A 26419-nucleotide genomic window follows, 5' to 3' on the forward strand; every position below is an offset into this window, starting at 1 on the left:
ATGTCTCCTCAGCACCTCGCCCGCGTCTGCCACCGTAGTGCAGGTGGCGCAAACGTTCAGATCCGAGTCAGGCCCGACAGTAGACACCTGAGGCAAGGTCCCCACCTAGGCGCCTTGGCCTCACCGCGCATGCGCGAGACCACGAGGTCCGCTGGAGGTGTGGTGCCCTATGACCTACTCGCCGCTGCACTGCGCGTGCGCGCGCCGAGCGGCGCGAGGTCTGAGGGGGAATGTCGCAGCGGCTGGTGGCGACGGCCAGCAGCAGGGCGGTGGCGGGGCCGCTCGCCTTGCTGTGGCGGTGCGGTCTTGGCCCACGAGGGGGCAGGACGTTCGGGGCAGGCGTGAGGGCGCTCGGAACCGCTCAGCAGGTGAGCGGGGAGGCGCAGCCCACCGGTTCCGGGCGGCGGGGGCGGTGGTCGCTCTCGACGCCGCGGTGACGCCATCCACATGCGCCGCCGGCGCGGGGAGCGGGTGAGGGAACCAGATACGCGAACCCGAGCCCCAAAAGCGGAAGCGGGTCGGCGGCAGCCACAGCTCCGGCCAGCTGGCTGGCCCCGGGGCTCCAGCCCTTCCCAGCGTCTGAGGCGGCTGCCGCTGGCCCCAACAGGACTCCGTCTGCTTTCCTTCCTGTGGCCTCTTATGCCTTTTTCTTTGAAAGTTCCCTCAGCCTCTGCCCTGCCCACTGCCCCTGCACACTTGTTCCCCGCTCCCAAGAGCCGCGTTGAGCGAATTGCGTTCAAGCCTTGTTCCGCTGTGAGCCTACCTTGTTTTCTCGGACTCTGGCTCCGGCTGCGAGGTGGTTTCCTCTTGGGCTCAGCGGTGATACCACTTCTGCTCAGTATCACAGGGTTGTTCTCCGTCATGATACAGTTTTGTAAAGTGTTACGTGTTTTTTATTCAGACAACATTCGTCGAGCCCAGTTCTACACTGTAATCATAGCTAACGTTGTTTGAGGGGTTTTATGCTGAGGGCTTTACAGGGAATGTCTCATTTAAGTCTTATCCCCGTCCGGCAGGTAGGCGCTGCCCGAAACCCTGTTTTATAGGAGAGGAGACGCTAGAGCATAGCTAGTCAGTGTCTCCGCTTTTAGATACTTCTGTATTGTACGCCTTCCTCTGGGTTAGATTCTCTGAAGTAGACCATATTTTAAGGTTTATTTTTGTATTGAGCATCCCAGGGGGACAGTGATCACGTTGATATCTTTTGTGGCGGACTAATGTGGAGCCTCTGGATTCTGGTCAGAGAAAGCTGTCTTGATTTCAGACACTATTGAAAGGGGAAGAAGGGGGCCTATGCATGCGTTTTCTGTCCTGTTTCCAGGAGTGAACTTTTCCTTCTTACCTCTTCATTTTGGGGACGGTGCACTGTCAGTTTGATTGTTTTTGGCAATATCAGTGAAAGGAGAGCCTTTCATCTGTGGCCACGTGGCAACTCAGCATTGCAGGGGACTGTTCAAGTTGTTAGCTGGATGGAATGCAGTGATTGAGGGGTGCAACACAGCTGTGTCATGAGGCTCTGAATTCCATGGAGCTCAGTGGTTTTAGTTAGGGAGGGAGGAAGTTGGATGATCTTTGAGTACCTTCCCAGACAAAGCTGTTCTGCTGTGGAGTCTATTAGCCACGGCATCTCATCTGGAACAGATGTGAGCTCTCCTTCGAGGGACTTGAAGGCTTAGACCTGGTGTGGGAAGGCTGGAGATGAAGCCGCAGTTTGCCTTTTGGTTAAAAGAAGTGTGGGAGCAGTCAGTACTCCTCAAGGGGAAGCTTATGTTTTGGATGCTTCTTGCAGTTACGTTTTCATTGACTGAGCTTCCTACATTGTCCGTTCCACTCCAGAAGGAGAACCAGACAATAACGTGTAGGTAGCGTATTAGGAGGTATGAAGGAGAAGGAAACAAAACAGAGGGAGTAGACAGTGAAGAGAAGGGTGGAGGAGGATGAGTGCCACGCTATGAGAGGCGGGGTAATCGACTCCTGAAGGATGTGAGGCTTGAGCAGGAACTGCCATCAGATTTGCAAGTGCCTGCTGGGGCTGCACCTGTATGCATCTGAGACACAGGCTGGAGTCACCTGATTCGTGACCTGACAAAGGACAGTGACACTTTGCCTGTTACGGGAAGACTACTGTGCACAGCTTCACATGCTGGCTTTGCATATCCAGACACCAAGAATGGGTGGTAGATCCCTGTCTTTGAGAGCTGTATCTGACCTACTGTGGTCCCCTAAGCAAATCAAAACACTAAGTCATGAAATAAAGGAGTGGGATGTTTCTCAAGTTTTGAAGGCCTGAAGATCATACTTTGTCTTTCTAGGGCTGGAGACCTCCTAACACCTCTAGGAGCCCCAGCTCCCTCTCTGGGGAGGTGCTGGGGAAACCCTGGGGGCTGGGCGCCAGAGCACTCATCACATACCACTGGCTCCCAGTCACCTTACCTCAGGCCCTCACCTCCCTCTCCTCACTTCTGCATTTTCCACCCCACATGGGAGGGCCTTGGGGAGCAGAGGGGCCCAGGACCATCTTCTGTGAGGCTTTGTCTAGGCCTCCCCTTACGGTGACAACCTGTGTGACATTACGTTCTGGTCCCCTTGTGTGTGGTGACTCGCTGTGTGTGGGGAGGGGACATTCATGGAGCAAAGGCTCCAGGAGCCTCATCACCATTACTGCTGTGTCTCCTTCCTGAGCCCCTTGTTTACAGTTTTCCTGGATTTCAATAACATTCTCATGGCTTACCTGACTTTTTAGTGCTGTGTGGCCTCTGATAAGGATGTGTGAATGATTGGGCTTATCAGCAAATTAATAATTACTAAGAAATGGAGTTTGCACTGGGGAATAACCTGCCACCTTAAAAGACAACACAGCTGAAATAACACAAGAGTCATCATGTATGGATCCAATTTCATTATAATAAAATATTGGGAACAATCCAAATCTTTGGTTGGGGTTTTTTTGTTTGTTTGTTTTAACCATTTATGGACCTTTTTAAAAAAGAATTTTATTTTTAATTTGAGGATAATAGCTTTACAATAATGTGTTGGTTTCTGCCCTGCATCAACATTTAAAACTTTTTTTTTAAAGTATTTATTTATATTGGCTTTGCTGGGTCTTCGTGGCTGCGTCGGGGGCTACTCTCTAGTTGTGGTGCAAGGGCGTCTCATTGCAGTGGCTTCTCTTGTTTCAGAGCATGGGCTCTAGAGCAGGGTCTCAGCAGCTGTCCACAGGCTTATTTGCCCTTTGGCATGTGGAATCTTTCCGGACCAGGGATCGAACCTGTGTCCCCTGCATTGGCAGGTGGACTCTTAACCAGGGGACCACCAGGCAAGTCCTGGTTGAGGTATTTTGGCTGCAGTTAATACTAAGTGACTGTGCTTAGAGCTGTTTTTTTACTGTGGTGGCTTCTGTTGTACTCGTTTTTCCTATAATGGCTTTTGACCTATGATAGTGAGAAACCAGAATTGTCTTTCATCCTGTCTTTAACTGATGTTAAGTATTGTTAGTAGCTTATGGTAATAAAAACTGTCATTTTCCTTTTTGAGAACTCAAGAAAATACAGGGTTTCTCAGGTGGTGCTGCCTTTCAGTACAGGAGACATAAGAGATGTGGGTTCAATCCCTGGGTCAGGAAGATCCCTTAGAGAAGGGAACAGCAACCCACTCCAGTATTCTTGCTTGGAGAATCCCATGGACAGAGGAGCTTGGTGGGCTACAGTTCATAGGGTCATAAAGAATCAGACACAACTGGAGCAAGTTAGCAGGCAGAAAATGTTTGCTTTCCTGACAAAACCACTGACCTGTGGCTGATCAAAGATAAATCGTAATACCCTTTGGTTTTTAAATTTCACATGATTTTAATGTTTGTTTTTAAGGGTTATTAATATTTGTTTTAATAGCTTCAGTGACAAAAATTGCCTCAGGCAGGAAGTGATTACTTAGCCGTTTTTTTTGATAGCTGTAGCTATAAAAATTCTTCATGTATTTCTGCACTGAATGTAGTTTCTGTTTCTCCTGTTTGAATCATATTTGTTTTTAAAGATTTTTTTTTTGATGTGGACTGTTTTTAAAGTCTTTTTTGAATTTGTTACAATATTGCTTCTGTAGTTTATATTTTGTGTTTTTTGGCCACAAATCTTAGCTCCCCAACCAGGGATTGAATTCACACTCCCTGTATCGGAAGGCAAAGTCTGAACACCTGGACCATCAGGGAAGTCACATTGAATCATATTTTTAATGAGATAAAGCAGGTAAAGGCTTCAGGTTTATGCCTCCACTCGAATCCTGGTCCTTTCCAACCTGGAACTGCCACTGTGAGAAGATGCTGCATCAGAATTTGTGGAAACTAATTCTGTCTCCTGTTTCAGTGTCTCCAGGGAATCCGCTTTCAGCAGTCGGCTCTGCAGATAAGACTGGCGTCAGTTTCCCATTGGCTGTGTTCAAAACCACCCAAAGGTACGTGTCTTTCTCCTGCCATCGTTAGCAGCATGAGGTCACAGGACCTGAGTGTGGCTTCCTTGGTGCCTTGTGTTTGTGGGGAGCAGGGACAGTGTGCATGACGGCCCAGGAGAACCAGGCCGCCCCTCTTCTAGCTTATATATGTATTGAGTCACACCTAGCTCCTCTCCCATTTCTGGGTCACCTGCCCTATGTCTTTGCAGTGTTAATATATCAGTGAAGGTGGCAAAAGAGAGAAGGTGTTCCAGAAGGAAGTGGTGGGTGAATCTTTGGGGATGCCTGGGAGCAAGGCTTTGTTTCTGCACATCTGAGGGTTAAGCTGAGTCTCATGTTTGGAAAGCAGGACAGGGACCTCATGTCTATTACAGTTAGTTTGGAGCACATGTGCCCTTTGAGCGCAGGCTGTGGGCTGTGCAGTGGGTCTCAGAGACCCTGTGTGGGGAGGCTTGCAGAGTTCGGACTTGGAGGTGCGTGTCGATTGCACCAGGCTGAAGCCAGGAAGAAAATCGGCTTCTCCCTTACTCCTTTCCTGTTGGACAGTCTGGCTGCTTGTGTGAGTGTGGTGCGTGCTTTTAAAGTGCCAGAATCTCATCATTTTCCCTATGGGTTTGAGAAATTCTTTAAGAGGAGAAGAAACACAGAATTAGAAATGCAACAGCTCATAAAACAGCTCGTAAAAGGAACAATTTGACCAATCAGACTATCAAAGTTTTACATTTGAGAATTTTTAATTTTTTTTAAACTTTTGTTTTTGGTCATGCCACAAGCATATGGGGTCTGGGTTCCCCAACCAGGGATGGAACCTGGGCTTCCTGATGTGGAAGTACAAGATCCTAGCCACTGGACCACCAAGGCAGTCCCACATTTGAGAATTTTTGAAGCATTCATTAATTTTGGGTTAATCGTGGGAGGTGGTGAGCAGGTGGGCCCGTGTGCAGGTAGTCTCAGCACTTCCTTCCCTTCACTGGTTTGTGGACATGGCCTCACTACCTCCCTTTGTCTTCGGGCCTCTGCACCTGCATAGCTTGTGTGGATCCGAAGCCTTGACAAACCTATCTTTGATCATAAGTTTGGTGACGTGGGGGGTGTGCAGTGGTGTCTTCCTGCTTGGGGAGCCTGGAGCATCGTGAGAGAAGAGGTGCTCAGAGCTCACTGGGAGGTGATTCGCTGTGTTTTGTCCTTCACGTTTATGCGGATCTTCGCTCTACCCCGTCCTGAGTTTGGTCTTTCCTGGGGTCTTCTGGCCTTCCGGGCTTTGAGTTTTGGTTGTTGCTGTGGTGCCTGTATGTCAGGGGCTGCTCTGGCCCCGTTTCTCCGGGAACTCATGTGATGTCGTGCTCAGGCCCTGTGTCTGCTGCTGTTGACTGACACAGAAGTGATTTTTGTCTCACGCCTCTGTCTTCCCACCTTTTCTTTTCTCAGGGGAATGATTTTTTTTTCTGTTTTGGGTTATTTTCCTAAGTTCTTATGGGAAAACACATTCCTGTGTGTTCTGTACTCTCAACTCTTTCCTTCTGGTTTTGCACCAGAGTAACAATCTTGTGTTATTTCCCCTTGTCATTCTGTGTATGCTGAAATGCCTTCTGGATGTTTTAATGGGAGGAATAGTTGATTGAGTTGCCTATGCCCAGCTTTGCAGGATGGTTCAGGCCACCTGACTGTTAGCTTGTACTTGGAGGTAGTGGGAGCTTTAGACCACAGATGGGTGTGTCCTGAGTGAGACCCATCCCCCCAGTACATTCTTGGCACCTGATGGAAGGGTGGGGGGGCTCCAGGAGTGTTTCTGGGGGTGCCCTGGTGTGGTTTGAGCTGTTACTACTTTACATGCACATGTTAAGAAAGAGGCTTGGGGACTGGGTTCAGTCATCTAGCCTGTGCGTTGCAAATGTTCTGAGGGGTGGTGACGTGAGTGCCAGCCTAAGGAGTTCTCTGGCTGTCCCGAGACTAGGACTTCATGCTTTCAGTGCCAAGGGCCCAGGTTTGGAGAGCTAAGATCCTGAAAGCCATGAGGCTCAGCAAGAAAAAAGCAAACCAAAAGGTAATGCCTCCTAGATCTCACCTGGCACACACACAGTCACTCTGATTTCAGAAAGCGCAAAAAACTGTTATAAATTTCCCTTCTTGTCTGAAACTGTCTGGGATTGGTATAGGCTTGCAGTCTCTACTACCCTGGCCCCTGCCCTGATCCCAGGAGGGCACTGCAGGTTTTCCTCTCAGCTTGAGAAGCTCTGCCCCTTGCCACATGCAGCACTTCCCTTACGCTCCCTGTTTATCTCAAGGCAGCGTGTTGGGGAAGTTGTGTTTTGGAAGCGTTCTTCTCTTCTCTGAATCCTCTTTCTCTGGGCAGTTCGGTGTGACCATTCCTTGAGGTCAGAGTTTGTTTTCTCTTAGGAACTAGTGAACCAAAGGATACTGGCCCTGGAGCGGACAGAGGGAAGAGAGGAGGAAAGCGGGATGACTTTGCCTGGTGGAAACGAATGCAGAAGGTTCGTGTGTGTCCGTAAGGGCCAATTCCAGACGGCCTGTCACTTTTCTGAGAAAGTAATCACTGAGGGCTTGGGCTTTGTACAAACTAATTCAAAGATTCTAAGCAGTGGATTTAATTTCTAAAACTAAGATCTCCATTGGAGTTTTTAAAGACCCAGTGAAGTGATGGTCTCAGGAAGGCCAGCTGCTTTTCCCGAGTGCACTGGGAGCTGCCGTGGCCTTACCGGCAGATGCTGCGCCCATGGAGGCCAGTGGCAGGGGGGGGGTTCAGGTGGAGGGCTTGGCGACTTCTCCCTTGTCTGTGAAAGGACATTTTTGTGAGAGAGCCGCTCTCTTTCAGTGTAACCCATGTTGTGTTCTCTCCCTGCAGGGGAAGGTGCCCTGGGATGACAAGGATCTCCGCAGTCTGGCCATGCTGGGGGCAGGTGTCGCTGCAGGATTTCTCTACTTTTATTTCCGAGATCCTGGGAAGGAAATCACTTGGAAGCACTTTGTGCAGTATTACCTGGCGAGAGGTCTGGTGAGGGGATTTGCACGCTGCCGGCCTTGGAAGGAGATGGCCTGTTGGCCTCGGGGTGCACACGTGACTACCCTGCTGCACCCCCACACCTGCCCGCTCCCTGAGACACTCACTCATTGTGTGTTAGCTCTGGCTTCTCATTTCACTTGGTTCTGTTTGTGAATCTTGACACTGTAGTCGTGACTCTGACTCAGAGCCTTTCTCCTTGAGGGCACCCCTGACGCACTGTTAGGCCCTGGACGGTAGGGGCCAGCACTGGGCTCCGAGTCACACCAGTGGAGTCCTCCGTCCTCCTCACACTCAGGCTTGAGCGTACACCTTCACAAACACAGTGGCCTTGCTCCTCGTTGCATGAACAGCGCACTGTTAAGGCTGGGCCTTCCTGCTGTGTGGTGACATCTGCAGGGGGTTCTCCTTTGCCCTGGGGTCTGTCCACATTCTGTCCTCAGGGAGGCCCGTGGTGATGGTCTCTACACGGTGGGGGAAGGGCTGCTGCAGCCCCCTCTGCTGAGGATTGCCCCCAGCAGGTGTGGCCTGAGGGGTAGGGGGAGACAGGTGTCCTGCTGTGCTTGCAGTCTGGACTGGTTCCAGATGTTCCTCGAGGTCTTACGTGGCTGGCAGTGACATGCTTGTTCTGGAGCATAGCACAGCCCGGAGCACAGAAGGGTGACATGTCCATCCCCCGACTCAAGCCCACCTAATGCAGCCCTGGCCAAACCTGTGGTGCCTGATTGGGAGCTGATGCTCGCCTGGCCTAGCTAGACAAGGACCAGATCCCCTCACATAGGGGGACTTCCACATCAGCTGGGAGAGTCTAGCACCTGAACCTGAGGGTTGCGTCTTGTTCCAGCCCCTCTGAGCTGTTTGAAGAGGTCCCCTGATAAACCTCAGGATGTCGCGGAAATAAGTGATCTTATGTGCAGAGGTTCCTGGCCTGGACCGGTTGTTCTTTTGTGAAAGGCTTGTTTAGGAACAAAAAACTATAACAAAACCTCAGTGGTGGACTTCGTTTCATTCAGTTCTTTACTTATGGCCGCATGGTGGGGCACACGGGATCCAGTTCCGCGCCCAGGGATGGAACCCACCCCCTGCGCTAGCGGCTCGCAGTCTCAACCACCGCACCGCTAGGGAAGCCCCTGCAGTCTTTGTTTCAAGCAGCGCTGTTGTTTTTCCTGGTCACAAACGTACCATGGAGTAAAAGTATAAGCAGGAAGTCACCGTATGTGCCCGCCCAGGGCCTTTTTCTGTGACCCTGTTGGCCACAGTCTGAAGGCAAGGCTGCTCACCCTTCTGTGCCCTCTGTCCTGTTGCACACTGGCAGTGAGCACTGCGGTGGGGAGGCATGAGGGGTCAGCTGGCAGGAGTCTCGCAGGGCCAGGAGGACATGCCGCGCCCTTGTCTCATGAACCTGAGAGCTGATGGGCCTGGCTGGCTGGGGCTCTGCATGTTGGTGGAAGAGAAACCAAAGGGGCAGTCGCCCGGAGTCCTGTCTGCCATGGTTTCTGGAGTCGTGTTGGGTGGCGGTGAAGTTCCACACTCAGGATCGTGTCCTCACTGGAATCCTGAGTGTTCCCGTGTTTTCCAGAAGGAGCTGAGTCGTGGTTAATGAGGTGGTGACAGCAGGTGGTGTCTGAAGCTCCCCAGAGGGAGTGTGGCTTCCAGGCGGTGGGCTGTAACCGGATGGACTGAGTGTTACGCACGAGTGTCAGTACAAGACTTTCATTTGTGTTCCTTTTGGAGTTTTTTTGTTTTTGGAGTTTTTTGTTTTGTTTTTTTGGCCATGCTGCACATTTTGTGGGGTCTCAGCTTCCCAACTCAACCAGGGATTGAACTGGAGCCTAAAACTTATTTTAGGATCCTAACCACCAGGGAACTCCCCTCCTTTTAGAGTTTTAAGCCAGTTTGAAGGCTTAGTGCTCAGATGTGCCACATTTTAATTGATCTTCTTGAATCGGTTCCTGTTTATTGCCATAGTCCCAGGCTAGAATTGTCCATGTTGGTAGGAAGACAGAGCCAAAACTGTCCTGCAGAGTGTGATCTGCCCTGGGACAGGTGCCACCTGTGCATGTGGGGCTTGACTGAGACCGAGGCGCAGGGTGCTGTGCTGGTCCTGACTGGCTGTCTGTCTTCTAGGTGGATCGGCTGGAAGTGGTGAATAAACAGTTCGTGCGTGTTATTCCTGCCCCTGGGACATCACTCGAGGTGAGGGCTGGGGTCAAGGCCAGTGTTCCACGTGGAGGCTTCGGTGTCAGTGTAAGGTGTAGTTTTCTGGGATTTCCCTGGTGGTCAAGTGGTTAGTACCAGGTGCCCTCACGGCCAAGGCCTCTGGTCCAGGAACTAAGATCCCACAAGCTTTGTGACCTGAAAAAGAATACATTGATAGTTTTCTGTTTTATTGGAGAAGTGCTTCTCCTGGCTTCATTTTCCAGCACCCACCTGTGCTCATGTACCTGTAGAGAAGAGTCTTCCATGTAGCACAGGACTCTCCTGAAGCTGTAGCTATGCTTCAGTTTTGCCCAGTACCATGGACAGTCACCAGCTGAGATCTGAGAGGGGAGACTAAAATGACAGAAAGGGGACAGAGGCAGACTCAGCCATCGATAGACATTTATACTTTGACCTCAAACCCAAGCCTGTGGTTTGGGGCCAGGACAGGAGGTCCATCAGAGCTGCTCAGGACTTTGCTGTGGGAGAAGCTGGGGAGCGGGTGGTGGCCATGGGGGGCAGCCCCCTACAGCGCTTGGCACCTCGGTTTCTGCAGAAGTATGCGTGGTTCAGCATTGGCAGTGTGGACACCTTCGAGCGCAACCTGGAGACCGCCCAATGGGAGCTAGGCATTGAGCCCCGCAATCAGACAGCCGTGGTCTACACCACCGAGAGCGATGGGTGAGCGGGTGTGGTCGGGCCCTGGTGCTGGACACGCAGTGCTTCCTGCTGAACTTGTTCAGGCATGTTGTAGCTGTCTTCTGTAGTCAGTGTCTGTGGTAAAGACAAGTTTGTTAGCTGTGTTTTTACTGGGGAAAGAATTTGTGGGGAAATGTTTAGCTTGGTAGCCTGAGGGCTGTGGTGCGGCAGCAGGGCAGAACTAGCTGGAAGGAGGCCGTGCTGGGTCAGGGGGTTTCTGGAGACAGCCCACGGCTACCCTGCCCTGCCCTGCCCACAGGGGCAGTCAGGCAGACAGATGATCGTGGACAGGATCCTTTACAGTGGGTGAGGCCATGTGTCCAGACGGCCAGTGCTTGCTTTTGTGTAGCAGAGCCAGGTCCGCTGTTCACGGCCTGTCTCTCAAGGGAATGTGACGGATGGTTTTCTTGGCCTTTCTAGGACTTTCTTGCGAAGCCTGGTGCCCACCCTTCTCCTGATTGGCATCTTCCTCTATGCCATGAGGAGGGGTCCGATGGGGGCTGGGCGTGGTGGGCGAGGAGGGGGCCTCTTCGGCATTGGTGAGACAATAGCCAAGATCATCAAGGATGACATCGGCGTGCGGTTTGCAGACGTGGCTGGTTGCGAAGAAGCCAAGCTGGAGATCATGGAGTTTGTGAATTTCCTGAAGAACCCCAAACAGTACCAGGACCTTGGGGCCAAAATTCCAAAGGTACTGACTTGAGAGAGCACACGGTGGTGCTTGAGCCAGAACCAAGCAGCCTCTGGTAATGATTCTATGTTTTATTAATCACATCGAGAAGTGGAAATAGCATTCGCAGAGTCGAACGAATCCTCTTATCTGGTAACAGCGTAAGCAGTGCACACCCACCTGTGTTTATTTCACCTGCTAGCACAGATGCCCATGCTTTGTTTAGAAAACAGGCCTTCCTTTGAGGGTGACACCCGCGATTAGATTCTCTGTTCAGTACCCTGCACAAAGCACTACAGTTTTTTTTTTTTTTTAATAGAAAGTTTGCATTTTTTTGTTTAAAGTTGTTTTAGGGTGTACTGGGTCTTCATTGCCGTGTGCAGGCTTTCTCTAGTTGCAGAGAGTGGGGGCCGCGCTCTAATTCTGGTGCAAGGGCCGCTCACGGCGGTGGCTTCTTCTGTGCTCTAGGGTGCGCGAGCGTCGGTAGTTGTGGCGCATGGGCTTACTTGCTCCTTGGCTTGTGGGATCTTCCCTGAGCAGGGATCGAGCCTTCGTTGCCTGCTTTGGCACGCAGCTGCTTTACCACCGTGCCACCAGGAAAGCCTTTGTCGGTAGTTTTGTTTCTCTAAATTGAACTGAGAACTTCAAAGCAGTTCTAAGCACAGAATCATGTATTTTTATCCCATTTTCTTACTATTTCAGTTTTTTGTCCGTTCAGTTTGACAGCATTTTTTTCTTTAATAATTTGCCTTGATTGATTTATTATATTAACAGTTTCAGCTTCGTTTTTGATGAAAGGACTTTCTATTCTGTTATTTATTGTTAAAGGGTATAATTAAAGCAAGTGCAGGGAATTCTCTGATCCAGAGGTTAGGACACCACACTTTCATGGCTGGGGCCCAGGTACAGTTCCTGGTTGGGGAACTGAGATCCTACAAGCTGTGTGCCATAGCCAGAAAACCCAAGAAAACAAAGAACCAACAAGTACGAACTGCCGTGAACGGGTCTGTGGTCAGCTGCCTGTCAGATAACCCATGGCCCAGCAGTGGGACAGGTGTGCAGTGGGACAGGTGTGCAGCGTGGACGTGGGTCGAGGCTCTGCACACAGGAAGTGACACTGTGGAGATTGTGGCCGCTGGCTTTCCCTGCAGGTGGCTCTGAGTGTCATGGATGTTCGGGGGCCCCAGCAGTAGCTGAACCCCTTCCCAGAAAGGTCTGCATCTCACATGGAAGAGGCTCACAGACCACGCCCTCCCCCGCCCACCCCCACCCAAGGCGTCTCGGCTCTAGATCAGGCTGCGAGCTCTCTAGGGTGGAGACTCAGTGCGTGACCTTCCTGGTAACCCTGTGTGCTTCCCTGAGACTGTCCTGGACAGCAGAGAACGTGACTGGCCTCTGGAGATTAGGCGGCAGGAGGCCTGTGCTTCTCTTTGACCACCTGGTAAGGTTGGCTGGGAAACTGGGCTGTGGTGGGCCCAGGGGTCCCCTGGTCCCATGGCCCACTGCCTTGTGGAGACCCTTTGTGAGTCCATATCCATGTTTATGGGGACCTGGGGCCCTGGCGCCTTGTGAGTTTGTTTTGAGGCTCCCTCATCCTTACCTCTATATATTTTGTTTTTATTTTTACAGACTTAGAAAAAACAACTTTTTTGTTTCTTTTGAAATAAGTAGATGTTGGCAATGGCACCCCACTCCAGTACTCTTGCCTGGAAAATCCCATGGACGGAGGAGCCTGGTAGGCTGCAGTCCATGGGGTCGCTAGAGTCAGACACGACTGAGCGACTTCCCTTTCACTTTTCACTTTAATGCATTGGAGAAGGAAATGGCAACCCACTCCAGTGTTCTTGCCTGGATAATCCCAGGGACGGGGGAGCCTGGTGGGCTGCCATCTATGGGGTCGCACAGAGTCGGACACGACTGAAGCGACTTAGCAGCAGCAGCAGCAACCCATACTGTCAACTAGAAATGAAGTAGTGTGAGCCCCCCCCTCCCCTTTAAGTCCCTCCTCATGAAAGGAATACCTAGGTGTGTTACTGGGTGCAAATTTCAGCCTTGAGTCAGCCTAGAACAAGGCAGGTTGTGGACAGAACCACACACAGGTGCCGCTGTCAGACCTGCTGGACAGAATCATGGGAGCGAGTGTGGGGAGGGCCTCTTGCTCTTCCTGGTGTGAGTTGGCGTGTTTCATAGAGCAATTTGCTAGTAACTGTTAAAGTAAACATTGGACCGTGAGATCCATTGAGTCCTGCCCTGGGAGCGTCACTTGAAGAAATAACCTGCTCGGTTGGGCTGGGGCTTTGGGGGGTTTCCTCCACCTGCAGCATTTGAACTTTTCATGGTGAATGCGCGTTCGTTTTACAAGCAGGAAGTTTCAAACGGAAGGCACACCTTAGCCGAAAGCGTGGAGTGGGCCAAGGAGTCAGTGGAACGAGACTCTCCTTGGCCCCGTCTCTCCCCTTTCAGAACCAGGTGTCGTCTTTCTGTTTCAGGGAGCCCTGCTCGCAGGTCCTCCCGGTACTGGCAAGACGCTTCTCGCCAAGGCAACCGCAGGGGAGGCTGGTGTGCCCTTCATCACCGTGAATGGGTCTGAGTTCCTGGAGATGTTTGTTGGTGTTGGCCCAGCTCGGGTAGGTAGAGGCACCCTTGTCCTTGCCCTGGCCTTCAGGTGGGACCCTGGGGACGGGCACAGGGCACAGCACGGATGTAAAGATGACCTGGCAAGCAGACAGAGCAGCCGAGGTGGGAGTCAAGCCCCAGAGGTGGGCCTCAGCCCAGGGAACTTAGTCCTGTCCTGGCGCCAGTGACAGAGCAAAACTGTGTGTGGACCCCTGTTTCAGGTTCGTGACATGTTTGCACTGGCCCGGAAAAACGCTCCCTGTATCTTGTTTGTGGACGAGATTGATGCAATTGGCCAGAAGCGTGGCCGCGGGCACTTTGGAGGCCAGAGCGAGCAGGAGAACACCCTGAACCAGCTGCTTGTGGAGATGGACGGTGAGCGGGCTTGCTCTCTGGGCAGAGCTCCCCGGGCGAGACTCCCGCTCACTCAGTCTGAGGAAGGCTGTCCTCAGGCCCCACAGTGCAGGGAGCTCCCTCCGAGCTCAGTGGCTGGATGAGGGCTGACGCCCAGGCTGCGTCCTCGTCACCTCTGTCCTGCTGCCTCCTGCTCGAGAACCCTCTCTCCACCTCGGGACTCCTGTTCAGGCAGGGTCTGGTCCCGGTGACAGCCGCGGGCCTGCTGCTGCCTCTTGGGGAAGGTCCGGTCTGGGGTGATAGCCGTGGGCCTGCTGCAGCCTTCTCGGTGAGGGTCTGGGCGTTTGTGCCAGGTTCGAATTTGGAGAAGCTTTGAGCCTTTGGCAGGTCCTGTGCTCACTTGGCTTTGTAGCTGAGTCAGGGTACCCAATGTGACCCCAGGTTGGTCACTTGCTGGGAGGAATCCATGGGTCCTTGGATTCATAATCATGGTTGACTGCCAGGCCAGGACATGGGAGAATCATGGGGAGCAGGTGCCTGGGCCGGGAAGGCGGCCACAGCCTCCAGAGCGCTCTGCCCACTGAGTCTGGGTCGCAGCTTCTTCCTGGCAGCCAGTTGGGTGACACTCAGGAGTGTCATTGACTAGGACAGGGTTTCCCCTGGGGCTGGTCACATGGCAGTCTTTAACCAGCGTGGGTCACAACCCCAGCCTCCCAGGAGGAAATATCATCTACTCAGATGACTGAGGCACGCGGGGCCCCTCCCTGAATCCCAGGTCCTGGGGTGGCCGAGGGCCCCAGCAGACCTTTCTGAGGATGAGTGCTGGTGAGTCAGGCCCTCACCCTGCTGGGTACCCCCATCCTCTCCCCACTGCATCTCCCCTGCTCTCGCCCAGCCTGGCTCCCTGGGCCCAGCAAGCCATCCAGGACCTGGGTGGAGGGGTCTGCGTGGCTCCTGCAGCTCACTGTGTGGTGTGAGAGGTTGGCAGGGATCCGTACCAAATTAAGATAGGAGTTTACACCCTGAGATTGGGCCATGGGCCTCCTAGTTGGCTGAGGAAGGTTGGGTTACAGCCAGAGCCACCGTTTCCTGCCTGTGACAGCTCCCTGGGTGGGCAGTGGTCCCGGAAAGTGGGGGCCAGGTGTGCAGGGGAGAGGAGATAGCTGCTGGCCAGGCCCTGCCTGGGCTCACCTCCTTCTCTTGTGTCCAGGATTCAACTCTACCACGAACGTTGTCGTGTTGGCCGGAACCAACCGCCCTGACGTCCTTGACCCAGCTCTGATGCGGCCGGGCCGCTTCGACCGTCAGATTTACATTGGTGAGTGTGCTGCGGGTTGAAAGTTTGGTTCGATCATTAGCTATGTATTTGGAGGAGGTTTTGAGGTGCCCTAAAGCAGCTAACCCCACTTGTGAAACAGTGGAGGTGCAGGACTGGGCCCCACTTCAGGATGAACAGGTGTGGCTGGGATGCGGAAAAGGTCATAGCAGCCCATGCAGCTGAGAGTGAGGTGACAGTGTTGGGTCCTTCAGCTTTTCTTTTTTGTGCACTGTTTACGAGAGAAGCATTCACCCTGGCCTTTCCCACTTGTGAGCAGGTCCTAGAAATTTAGGACCTCATTCCTGCCCTGGTCCCCCGCTGCCAGAGCAGCCATCCTGGGGATTGAGTTGTGCAGACTAGAGGCCCCACAGTGAGGAAGGGAGAGCTGAATGGATGTGACCTGTGGGTCGTTTCTGCCACCGGGAGCTCTGGCCCTGGTCGGGTAGTCGAGTGTGCAGTGCAGACAAGCAGGAGAGGGTCCTTCTGGCCCTGGTGAAGCGGCTGAAGGTGACCCTGCCCTGGCCACCTGTGCCTTTCTCTCTCTCAGGGCCCCCGGACATCAAAGGCAGGTCGTCTATCTTCAGGGTCCACCTGCATCCACTCAAGTTGGACGAGAGCCTCAGCAAGGATGCCCTGGCAAGGAAGCTTGCGGCCCTCACTCCAGGCTTCACAGGTGAGTGATGGAGGCCGGGCGGCTGCCCTGGGGCTGGCCGCATCATCAGCAGGTGGTGTCTGGTTGTGCCATTTGGTCCTGAAACTGCGCCCTTGTCTTTAGGACTTTGAATCTGGTGGGCACACCCGAGGCCCCAAAACTGGCTTTTGTCGGCTTTCACTGTGCCCCCACCCACCCACCCACCGCCCCGGGAACGTAATGTGGTGATGATGGGGATAAGGCCCCATCCTCTTGGTATGCTGCTTAGGGAAGAAGTCCTGGTCCACCCTTGCCACATTGTGTAAGAGATCTGAGTCTGCACATCCAGGAAGTGGGATAAAGTACGAGACGCCCACACTGAGACTGCATCATCCGTGTTGGTTAAGACCAGCAAGACCACAGGGTAGCAGCTGACTTCTTTTGGAAATGGAGCCCAGGAGGCAGTGGGTCAGGCAGAACTATTCTTCCATAGTAAAGGAGAAATTAAGGCATCCCGTATAAAGGACAGGTGTATAAAACCATAATCACATATCTGTGTTAATGGGCACACAGTGTAGAAAGATGTAACCTGTGAAGGTGAGATGGGCTGCGTAGGAGCAGAACCTTTGTACATTGTGAAGCTGGAGCCTCAGCTTCATGTGGAGCTGCCAGGGGATAGAAGAGCCACACAGCCTGTAAGAACAAAGTGGCAGACACTTCCCCAATGTGGAGCTTCTGAGGGCGGGCGTGGACCATCAGGATAAAAGTGAGAGGCCAGGTGTGTGCCTGTGCGTCTCGGTCAGTTGTTTTGTCAAGGGTGCGAAGACCATCCAGTGCAGAAAGAATAGTCTGTTTGACCAGGTATTCACAAGCAAAAGGATGAAACTGGACATTGGACCACATGTAGCAGTCAACTCGGAGTGGATAAGAGACCTGAGCAGTGGGGCAAGAACTGTAAAAGGTCTTAAAATCTTGGATTGGGCAATGGTTTCTTAAAGCACAGACTGCAAGTGAGAAAACAAAATAGAATTTTTCAAAACTGAAATCTTTTGTGCATGGAGAGACATTATCGATGTGATGAAAAGAGCCTACAGAAAGGAAGAGAATGTTTGGAAATTATGCACCTGGTAGGGTCTAGAATCCACAATATATACAGAACCCAATTTAAAAATGGGAAGAGGGTTTGAATAGACATTTCTCCAAAGTATATAGATGGCCAGAAACCATGTGAGAAGGTGGTCATGGTATTAGTTATTAGGGAAACGCATATCAAAAGCACAGTTTGACACCACCTCACGCCCACCAGGGTGGCCGTAAAAGATGGAGGGTTGGCAGGGATGTAGGGAGACGAGCACACTCACATGTTGCTGGTGGGAATGTGAAGTAGTGTGGCTGTGGAAGTTGGCCTGGCACTTCTAAAAGTAAGTACAGTTAGCATATGACCCCCAGTTCCACTCCTACATAAGAGAATTGAAAACATTTGTCTGCATAAAGGCTTGCACATGGATGTTCACAGCAGCATTACTCATAATAGCTAAACAGTGGAGACCACCCCAGTGTCCAGCAGCGCGTCACCAGTAGATGTGTGTACTGTGGGCGGAACCTGCAGATAGAGCTGGCCATGTTACATGAGTGACTCGAGCGTCTGTGCAATCTGGTGTCTCCTGTGGCTGCCTCAGGGCAGATGGAACCTTATTCAGCCGTGAAAAGGAATGAAATACCAGGACACGCTCCTGACAGTGGATGAATGGAAAAACACTGTGCCGTGTGAAAGGAGCACACACAAAAGACCATATACTGTGTGGTTGCACTTATATGAGACTTCCGGGATGGGCATGTCTAAAGACGTAGAAGGCAGAGTCATGTTCGGCTAAGCCTGGGTACAGGATCTAGCCCCAGACAGCACCTTCATGATGGGGATGTCTGAGATGAGATGACAGCAGTCATCACACATCTTGATGAAATTACTGAAAGTCTTTGAAATGTACACATTTTTAAATGGATAGCTTTTATGTTAAATGAATCACATCTCAGGAAATCACTGAGCCAGAAAATTGGCTGAAAGCAGCAGTGACTGACAGAGCAGGTCCTGTTTCCTTCACGCCCTTGACCTGTTTTAGCTCTGGCTCCAGTACTGCAGAGTCCCTGTGACAGCCTGCCCTGGGCCCCTGATGGACGGTTTCTTCTCCGGGTCAGGTGCTGATATTTCTAATGTTTGCAACGAAGCCGCCCTGATCGCCGCCCGCCACCTAAACCCCTCTGTCGGGGAGAAGCACTTTGAGCAGGCCATTGAGAGGGTCATTGGAGGTAAGTTGGGCCACCGTGGGTGAGTTTCCACCCTGGGGCCCCAGGCTCACTTCAGGGTACTCCACCTGGGCAGCTCTCCAGACCCAGATCTGGGACGTGGGACCTGCCAGCAGCTCTCCTGCTCTTCCTGGAGCAACGTTCAGAATCTCAGAGAATTGTAACCTCCAGACCTGGGTCTGGGTGCCCACTGTGCCCTAGAGGACGGCCTGCTGGGTGCTTCCCTGGGAAGGTTGCCGGGGTCCCCAGCGCTCCCAGTGGCCAGCGTACCTAGAGGGGGTGCAGGCTTCAGCCTGAGGGGTCAAGGTCTCGGAGTGCCATCCTGGGGACAGAGGTCAGGGAGGCATCCGTGTGGCCAGCAGCCATCCACGACCCCACCTCACAGCTGTGAGCGCCAGCCCGTCTAGATGGCAGGTAGCCAGAGTTGCTTCGTCTACTTCACTTTGTGTTGCGGTGTGACACATACACAGGCATGTAGTGTCAGGAGCCCAAGGCACTTGCCACGGCTCTTTGGGGCTGTCATGGGTCATGCTGAGCTGAGCTGCCGTGAAACTGACTCACACTAGCTGTCTGTGCCTCTGCGTGCCTTGTTCTCTGCCTGTGACTGGGTGTACAGGGTGTAGAGAACGCTCCTGTCTCCCTGCTTTGGCTTCACTACCAGTTGAGCCACAGAGTAGCTAACACTGCTGCCTAAGAACAGGTCTCCCTGAGCATATGTTGCTTGCACAGGAAGTGGAGTGGGGTGTGGGATATCTGCAGAGCAGAAGGCAGCTTAGCGTCTGGTGTGCAGGGACAGACCCCTGTGGGCCTGAGCAGTGTGTGTGGAGCCGAGAGGCTGCAGGTCTGCTCTGATCAGCCCCCCGAACGCCAGAGTGGGGGCTTGGTTCCCACCTCTTCGCTGGCGTTCCTCCTGTGCCTCTCACCAGGAGTGTGACTTGCAGGCCTTGAGAAGAAGACACAGGTCCTGCAGCCTGGTGAGAAGATGACGGTGGCCTACCATGAGGCTGGCCATGCGGTGGTGGGCTGGTTCCTGGAACACGCAGACCCCCTGCTCAAGGTCAATCCAGGCCCTTACACATCTCCTGTGGGTCCAGGGCCTGCTCCCGCCCCGGGGGCCATGTGTGCACAGTGTGTTGCGGGTGTCAGCCCTTTGGCTTTTGAAGAGATGGAACCATCTACAATGTGTCCTTGAAGGGTGGGTGGGAGGGCAGGGCGGGGTGCTGGTTCCAGGAGGGGTCTGGATCTAGACACCTGACACCTGGAAGTTCCTGGTTGAACTTACCTCACTGCAAGCTTCTCCCGGAAGGCAGGCCCCTCCACAGCTTCCTAGGGACTGCGGGACAGAGGGTGTTTTTGAGTTCACCCTCAGGGTGACCCCCTGTGTGTGCTGGGGCCTAGGGTCTCCTCTCCTCCCACACTTATGGAGATGGGTGGTGGTCGGGGGCCCTGGGGATGACAGGGCGCCCTGCTGTGTCTGGCAGGTGTCCATCGTCCCCCGGGGCAAGGGGCTTGGCTATGCCCAGTGCCTGCCCAGGGAGCAGTACCTGTACACACGGGAGCAGCTCTTTGACCGCATGTGCGCCATGCTGGGTGGCCGCGTGGCTGAGCAGCTGTTTTTCGGGCGGGTCACCACGGGGGCCCAGGACGACCTGAGGAAGGTCACCCAGAGCGCCTATGCCCAGGTAGAGCAGCAGCCTTGGGGGGTGGGGGGTGGGGGGTGGGGGGCGGGGGGCTCTGCACCGGGCTGATCCCGGCACTCGCCTCCTGCAGATTGTGCAGTTCGGGATGAGCGAGAAGCTGGGCCAGGTGTCCTTCGATCTCCCGCGGCCAGGTGAGGCGCTGGTGGAGAAACCATTCAGCGAGGCCACGGCACAGCTCATAGACGAGGAGGTGCGGCGGCTCATCGGCTCCGCGCATGCGCGCACCCTGGACCTGCTCACTCGCTGCCGCGAGCAGGTAGACAAGGCAAGTTGGCGGCCGGACCCCGGGTGCGTGCGGGTCTCTGCGGGCCGGGCGGCCGGCTGACAGCTGCTGGGTGTGCAGGTGGGCAGGCGGCTGCTGGAGAAGGAGGTGCTGGAGCGGGCCGACATGGTGGAGCTGCTCGGGCCGCGGCCGTTCGCCGAGAAGATCACCTACGAGGAGCTCGTGGAGGGCACGGGCGGCCTGGAGGAGGACACGGCCCTTCCCGAGGGTCTGCAGGGCTGGCGTGGGGGGCCCACTGCAGGAGAGCCCAGCCTAGCGCCTCCGCCTGGAGAGCAGCCTCTGGGACCCCCAGGAAGCAAATTAAAGCACATGTAACCTGAAGCAATGGCACCCCACTCCAGTACTCTTGCCTGGAAAATTCCACGGATGGAGGAGCCTGGTGGGCTGCAGTCCATGGGGTCGCTAAGAGTCGGACACAACCGAGCGACTTCACTTTCACTTTTCACTTTCACACATTGGAGAAGGAAATGGCAAGCCACTCCAGTGTTCTTGCCTGGAGAATCCCAGGGAGGGGGGAGCCTGGTGAGCTGCCGTCTATGGGGTCGCATAGAGTCGGACAGGACTGAAGTGACTCAGCAGCAGCAGCAACCCGCAAACAGCTTTCTTCCAATCAGGGTCCTTGAAGACCATGGGCTTCCTGCTCCCTGAAGGCACCCTTCCACTGAGGGGAGCTGGGACCTGGTCAGTGCAAGTGCCCTCACCTGCCCCAGGGAGAGAAGGCCCGGTTCAGAAGCCCCCACAGGTCGTGAGGTTCAGCAGAAGTGTGTAAGCCTAGAATCTAGGGAATGGCAGTTTGGGTAATGGAAAGCTAGCTGGTCCTCACGGATGGAGCTCAGCACTCCCACAGGCTTGTGGCCGGGGTGGGGGGCGGCTTAGAGGTCTGAACCTGAGAGGAAGGGGTTGCCCTTTTCTCAGGGTGGGGCTTTGTTGCTGGCATGTCTCTGGGAAGCTGTTCCTGGTGGCCTGGTTTTGTTAGAATCCAGAAGGTGACTCTGGGCTACTCCATGGGACAGGACAGCCCCTGGGGGTGCAGCTAAGCCCTTGGGCTAGGCCGGCAGTTGTCTGGTTGGACCTGGAGCGAGACTAGGGCCCGGTCCCAGGGAGCTGGGGTTAGTGGAAATGGCCCCACAGGTCCCCAGCACACAGCCAGGGGGCTGGAGTCTTCAGAGTCATGATGGTAGCAGCAGTTCCTGCCTTGAGGGGATGGGGGGACAGACATTCTGGGCTGACAGTGAAGGGGTGCCACCCTATGTGCCCCCATTGCCAGCCCAGCTCACACACACGGCCTTGGGGTTGAAATTTTCCACATCGTTTGGTATGTTTGCCTCAAAAATAGAATTTCCAACTTGGGACAAACACTTTCAACTTTGCTCTTTGTAGAACATGTATTGTTGATATTCTTGTCTCTGGGGCTTGCCCTGTATTTGCAGCCTCCACCATTTAGCCTCTGTGCTGAACTGCTGGGGACCCTGCAGGGGCCTGTTCTGGGACCTTCTGATGGAGGTAGGATGCTCCCTCATCCCAGGAAAGCCCTATGTTGTCCCAAGCCTGGAATGCTGCCCCTCCCCAGGTCCAGGGCACACCCCTGGTGATAGCGCCCCTGCGTATGGGCCCTGTCCCCTCACCCCCTCCTGTCTCCTCAACTCCCTTCATCTGGCTGAGCACCTGGGCTGAGGCCTGGCTGAGAGTGTCTGCTCAGGGAGGCTCCACCCTTTGGGAGGAATTGTCTGCTCTCTTCTTACTCTTACTCTCACAGACTGGCCCTCCCTGCTGGCTGCCTCCCCAGATCCTGCCCTGGGCTGGGAGGAGTCTTTTGGGGCTGCCTCTTCCAGCCTGGGCTTGTGGGGACAGAGCCAAATGCTAGCCCCCCGTGTGTCACAGTGGAGCCCCCAGAGGCTTCAGCTGGGGGAGGACCAGAGCACAGAGCTCCTGGAGGTTCCTAGAGCAGCCAGCCCCCTGCCCCTGCCCAGCCCTCACCCCTGAGCTCTAGTGTCAGCTGGAAAGGAAGACACTGGTCCGCGAGACTGAGGACAGGGTGATGTTTTAATTGCGCTTTTTTGAAACGAGGTCACGGAAGCTGCAGCAGGAAGGATGAGGGCTGGAGGGGAGACCCTGGGGTGGGCGGGGTGCGGCTGCCCTCATGGGGTCCCTTTTCCGTTAGACTCTTGGCTGTGTCTGGAAATCACCCCTGTGCAGCTGCCCGTCATGTGCAGGAGTGTCGCCCCAGTGCTTGTGCAGAGGTGACTGTTTACTGGCAGGGTGTGCCCAGGGCTTCCACAGAGGAGCCTTTTTTCCTTCCCCAGAAATGTCTCAGTGAAGAAGGGGTCAGGACAGGTGGCCTTGGGGACAGAAAGCAGACTGGACTTGCTGTCATACTGGAAGCTGGTCCTGTCCTCAGCACATAAGCAGCATTGGGAGCAGTCAAGCCTGGCATCCCTGAATTGGGGTTCAGGGGGTGTGCCCAGGTGCCCTCATGTCCCCACCCCCTCAGACTGCTGCACCCCAGACTGGGATGCTAGCCAGGGACACAGACCTACACGTGTGTGTGCCTGTGTGCCTGGTGGGCTGTGGGGACTGGGCAAGCCCTGCCTGCCCTGCTGTCTGAGGCCATCTTGATGGACTTGGCATTCTGCGCTTAGGAAGGTGGGTCTGGCTGACAGGGAGGGAGGAGGACGAGCAAGTTATTGGGGGTGTCTGGCGCTGACAGTGTTCCCGGGCAGCAGCAGGGAGCAGCGGGGAATCAGAGATGATCTGGGGGACTCACTCCCCTATCCACTCCCTGGCTGGACAGCAGACTCCGGTGGGCCGGAGGTCGGCATGGCGGTTCATCCTCTTTCACCGGCAGATCCCCACTCACCCTGGCCCCACCCAGGATTCTGGTGGCAGATGATAACACCGTTCCTGCAGACAAGTCTCTTCTCATCCCTGGGCCTTGTCCCTGATCCAGGGACCAGGAAGGAGCTGATATAAGGCCACTGGGCTGTGCTTATGCTGAAGTGCCTTGAGACCCCAGCCCAGAGCCGCAGTGGGGAGGACGGGCAGTGTCCACGTGGCCACGGCTGTCCGGATCTGCCCCATCTCGGCCCTGGGCCAGCTGGCCTAGTCCTCCTTGGGCCTCTCCACAGTAAGAATCGTGTCCACAATGGCAGGCTGTCGCTCAGGGTCACCAAAGGGCTGCTTCTCACGGTTCTGCTCCGCCCTAGTGCGCGTCCAGGAGGGTGAGCGCAGACAGCCAGCTCGGGGCAGCGGGTGCAGGCCTGGTGGGAACGTGGGCTGGGTCAGTATGGCGGACCAGTCACTCCTGCACCTACTGCCTGGCCTGTTTGTGCCTCCAGCATGGTGTCCGGCCACACCTGGGGGCCCCCTGGTGCCAGCAATGTGTGCATATGGGTCTGGGTGCAGCCTGGGCACTGGCTTTCCTGATGCTCCCAGAAGGGTCCACATGCAGCCAAGGTCCCGCCCTGGGTGTGAGCCTGGCCTGTAGCTGGTGTGGGTGGGGAGTAGGGAGGGAGGAAGGTCTCTGGGCCCCCACACTCCCAGTGGCTTGCATGCCATTTCTTTGGTCAGTGGGGTCCAGTGCTTCCCTGGAACTGAGATGAGCAGCCAGGTTTGGTGAATGCCACCCACTTTGTGCTCTGCCTTTTAATTAAATCTGCATAGTGAATTCTCCTACCGGGGGGGCCTGTGGCTGTGGTCTTTTGCTGGTGTTTGAAATCCGAAATTGAGGAGGGGCCGACAATTCCTTAAAGTCAGCAGAAGGGTATGTAAAGTGCAGAAGCAGTGAGTGAGATGGTGCCATGTTGACAAACATGCATTAGGAAGGAAATCATTTTCCAGACCAGGTCTTCAGGGGGCGGTGCTGGGTGGTCTCAGGCCATGGGGCCCCCCACAACACCCTCAGAGCCCGGTGGCAATCCCACCTGCATGTGAGTCGCTGGCCACGTTCTCGTCATCTGAGTCTGCAAAGACCTCGGCCAGCTCCTGGTCAGACATGTCGGTCAGCTCTGTGAGGTCCAGTAGGTCGAAGTGCACCTCCAGGGAGGAGACGCTGCTCAGCGGCTCTGGGGGCAGAGGGGCACGTCAGTGGGCCTGGTGACGGCCAGTGTGGGGGAACAAGGTGGGGTCGACCCATTCCTGGCGCCTGCTCCCTGGGGCACAGCGGGGCCCAGAGACCCGTCCCTGGTCCCAGGGGGCTTGTGGAGCATGATGGGTGGGTGGGCCATACTTACGCCGCCTTTCCGTGACCTGCAGGAGGCCTGGTGCTGGTATGGGGATGCCCAACTCCTCCTCAGCCATGGGAGACTGGCCACTGGTCCCTGTGACAGGGACGGGGGCACTGAGGGCAGCTTGTGGCATGTCGACCTCCTTAACTAAGCCTGCAACAGAGAGGGCGTTACCCGGGAGGGGCTGGGGTCTTCACCCCCACTGCCAGGACGCAGGCTGGGAGGACCTGAGAACCTGGCCCATGGAGCTAGCCCTCAAGGCTCAGGTAGTGACGGGGGTGGTCCTGGGTCAGGAAGGACAGGGCGCTGGGGCTCTCTGAGGAAGCTGACTTTCCCCGGCTCCTCATTCTCTGGTTTCCAGATCCTCTGCCCTCACTACTTGAACGGGAATCACCGCTGGTCTTGCAGGGACCCTTGCTGGTTCTGTCAGAGCCCCCAAGACCCCAGTACTGTCACCTGTCTACTTTTGGTCCCACTAGGGTTTACTAAAGAAGACTATCTTGCAGCTGAAGATGAAGAAGCTATATGGTCAGCAAAAATTAGACTGGGATCTGACTGTGGCTCAGATCATGAACTCTTTATTCCAAGAAGAGTCTGGAGAGTCCTTTGGACGGCAAGGAGATCAAACCAGTGAATCCTTAAGGGAATCAGTCCTGAATATTCATTGGAAGGACTGATGCTGAAGCCCCAATACTCTGGCCACCTGACGGGAAGAACTGACTCATTTGAAAAGACCCTGATGCTGGGAAAGATTGAAGGCGGGAGGAGAAGGGGACGACAGAGGATGAGATGGTTGGATGGCATCACTGACTCGATGGACATGAGTTTGAGCAAGCTCCAGGAGTTGGTGATGGACAGGGAAGCCTGGCGTGCTGCAGTCCATGGGGTTGCAAAGAGTTGGACACAACTGAGCGACTGAACTGAGGGTCTAGTGGACGGTCATACATTTGCTTTAATCCAGCCTGGCCCCAGCTCATGTGTATGTTGTATGTTGTGTTTGAACTCAAAATAACATTCTCATAGTGAAAGAGACCCATTCCCCACCAACCTCACAATTGGGGATGTTCCTCCAGGGATTTTTTCTGCTCAAATTTTGTTTTCATGTAACAGCTTGTCTCTGTCAGGTGAGAGCTGAGGCCCCTTGGGGATCTGCTTGGTGGGCACTGCCACTCAGAGGGGGGGCTTCCACCCAAGGAGGGCCGTGTCCATCCACAGCTCACCCATTCCTCCCTTCCAGAGTGTTCTAGTGTCCCTCCCCCGACAGCCGGGGTCCCAGTCGTCTGTCAGGCATGTGCCCTGAGGCAGCTGGACCCCTTGGCTCCCCTGAGGCGCCTCTCCACAGTGACCTGCCCTCAGCTGAGGGATCCCCCAGCTGAACAGGTGCCCAGTACAGAGTGTGGAGTCCCTCCTCCATCAGCAGTGGGGCCTTGCCGACCCGGCGGGCGAGTGTGGACAGTGGGGTGTGGATGGGGCCACGGGAGCAGCTGCCAAAGGGGATCAGGGGGGCCCAGCACCAACAGCTGCCTTTGAGGGGTGGGCCTGTGCAGCCAGCAGCCTTGACGTGCCTGGCAGGCCGCATAGGTCCACAGGGTCCTGGCTGAGTGGGAAGTGGGACATGGATTTGTGACTGCAGAGCTGGCTGGGCTGCCCCAGCCTCAGAGGGCACCCCTCCCTGGGAAGCGTGACTGAGGGCAGGTGGGCCTGCTGACTGGCAGGGCCTACCCGGCTCTGCCCTGTGCAGTGTCGTCACTGGGGCCCAGGGCTGGCCCTGCCGGACGAGGCTCAGGATCTGGTTTCCACCTCGCTCCCACATCTGGCACATGGTGTCTGAGCATCCTCAGAGGGCAGGGTTACACCCTCTGGCGGCCCAGCCCGCCCAGCCTGACAGGGGCACCTTTTCTGAGCCTCAGAGTTCCTGCTGCAGCTTGAGGCCCAGGAAGCCCTTGGGGCCTTTGTAGGACAC

General features: G+C 54.8%; 2 protein-coding genes across 4 annotated transcripts; one reads left to right on the forward strand and one right to left on the reverse strand.

Moving 5' to 3' along the window:
• The first annotated feature begins 154 nt into the window (after nt 1-154).
• On the forward strand, nt 155-26419 carry LOC129632510 (AFG3-like protein 1). Of its 3 annotated transcripts, XM_055554202.1 has the most exons (16): nt 155-368; nt 4356-4443; nt 6838-6932; nt 7304-7453; nt 9587-9655; nt 10215-10339; nt 10778-11048; nt 13517-13654; nt 13865-14018; nt 15208-15315; nt 15863-15988; nt 18143-18253; nt 19192-19307; nt 19732-19932; nt 20021-20215; nt 20294-26419. In XM_055554202.1, exons 1-16 carry the CDS (start codon nt 231-233, stop codon nt 20546-20548), a joined length of 2340 nt encoding a protein of 779 aa, XP_055410177.1. In that variant the 5' UTR covers nt 155-230; the 3' UTR covers nt 20549-26419. The 3 variants fall into 3 exon arrangements, with proteins under 3 accessions (XP_055410177.1, XP_055410179.1, XP_055410178.1); XM_055554203.1 differs by lacking the exon at nt 155-368 and having other exon boundaries at nt 7304-7448; XM_055554204.1 differs by lacking the exons at nt 9587-9655; nt 10215-10339; nt 10778-11048.
• On the reverse strand, nt 23333-24606 carry DBNDD1 (dysbindin domain containing 1). The gene is made up of 3 exons (XM_055554211.1): nt 24463-24606; nt 24154-24294; nt 23333-23490 (listed from the first exon to the last, which is right to left on the reverse strand). The coding sequence occupies exons 1-3, from the start codon at nt 24587-24589 to the stop codon at nt 23333-23335; spliced, it is 426 nt and encodes a 141-aa protein (XP_055410186.1). The 5' UTR covers nt 24590-24606.

This window comes from Bubalus kerabau, chromosome 17, assembly GCF_029407905.1.
Source record: "Bubalus kerabau isolate K-KA32 ecotype Philippines breed swamp buffalo chromosome 17, PCC_UOA_SB_1v2, whole genome shotgun sequence".
Classification (NCBI taxonomy): domain Eukaryota; kingdom Metazoa; phylum Chordata; class Mammalia; order Artiodactyla; family Bovidae; genus Bubalus; species Bubalus kerabau.

What these genes read in the sequence shown, in the direction of transcription:
- LOC129632510 (XM_055554202.1), top strand. Translation starts at nt 231, where the DNA reads ATGTCGCAGCGGCTGGTGGCGACGGCCAGCAGCAGGGCGGTGGCGGGG. An exon ending in ACGCAGACCCCCTGCTCAAG is followed by an intron (nt 19,308 to 19,731) that starts GTCAATCCAGGC and finishes TGTGTCTGGCAG; the next exon opens with GTGTCCATCGTCCCCCGGGG. An exon ending in GCCGCGAGCAGGTAGACAAG is followed by an intron (nt 20,216 to 20,293) that starts GCAAGTTGGCGG and finishes CTGGGTGTGCAG; the next exon opens with GTGGGCAGGCGGCTGCTGGA.
- DBNDD1 (XM_055554211.1), bottom strand. Translation starts at nt 24,589, where the DNA reads ATGCCACAAGCTGCCCTCAGTGCCCCCGTCCCTGTCACAGGGACCAGT. An exon ending in GCAGGTCACGGAAAGGCGGC is followed by an intron (nt 24,295 to 24,462) that starts GTAAGTATGGCC and finishes CTCTGCCCCCAG; the next exon opens with AGCCGCTGAGCAGCGTCTCC. An exon ending in GGCCAGCGACTCACATGCAG is followed by an intron (nt 23,491 to 24,153) that starts GTGGGATTGCCA and finishes CGTTCCCACCAG; the next exon opens with GCCTGCACCCGCTGCCCCGA.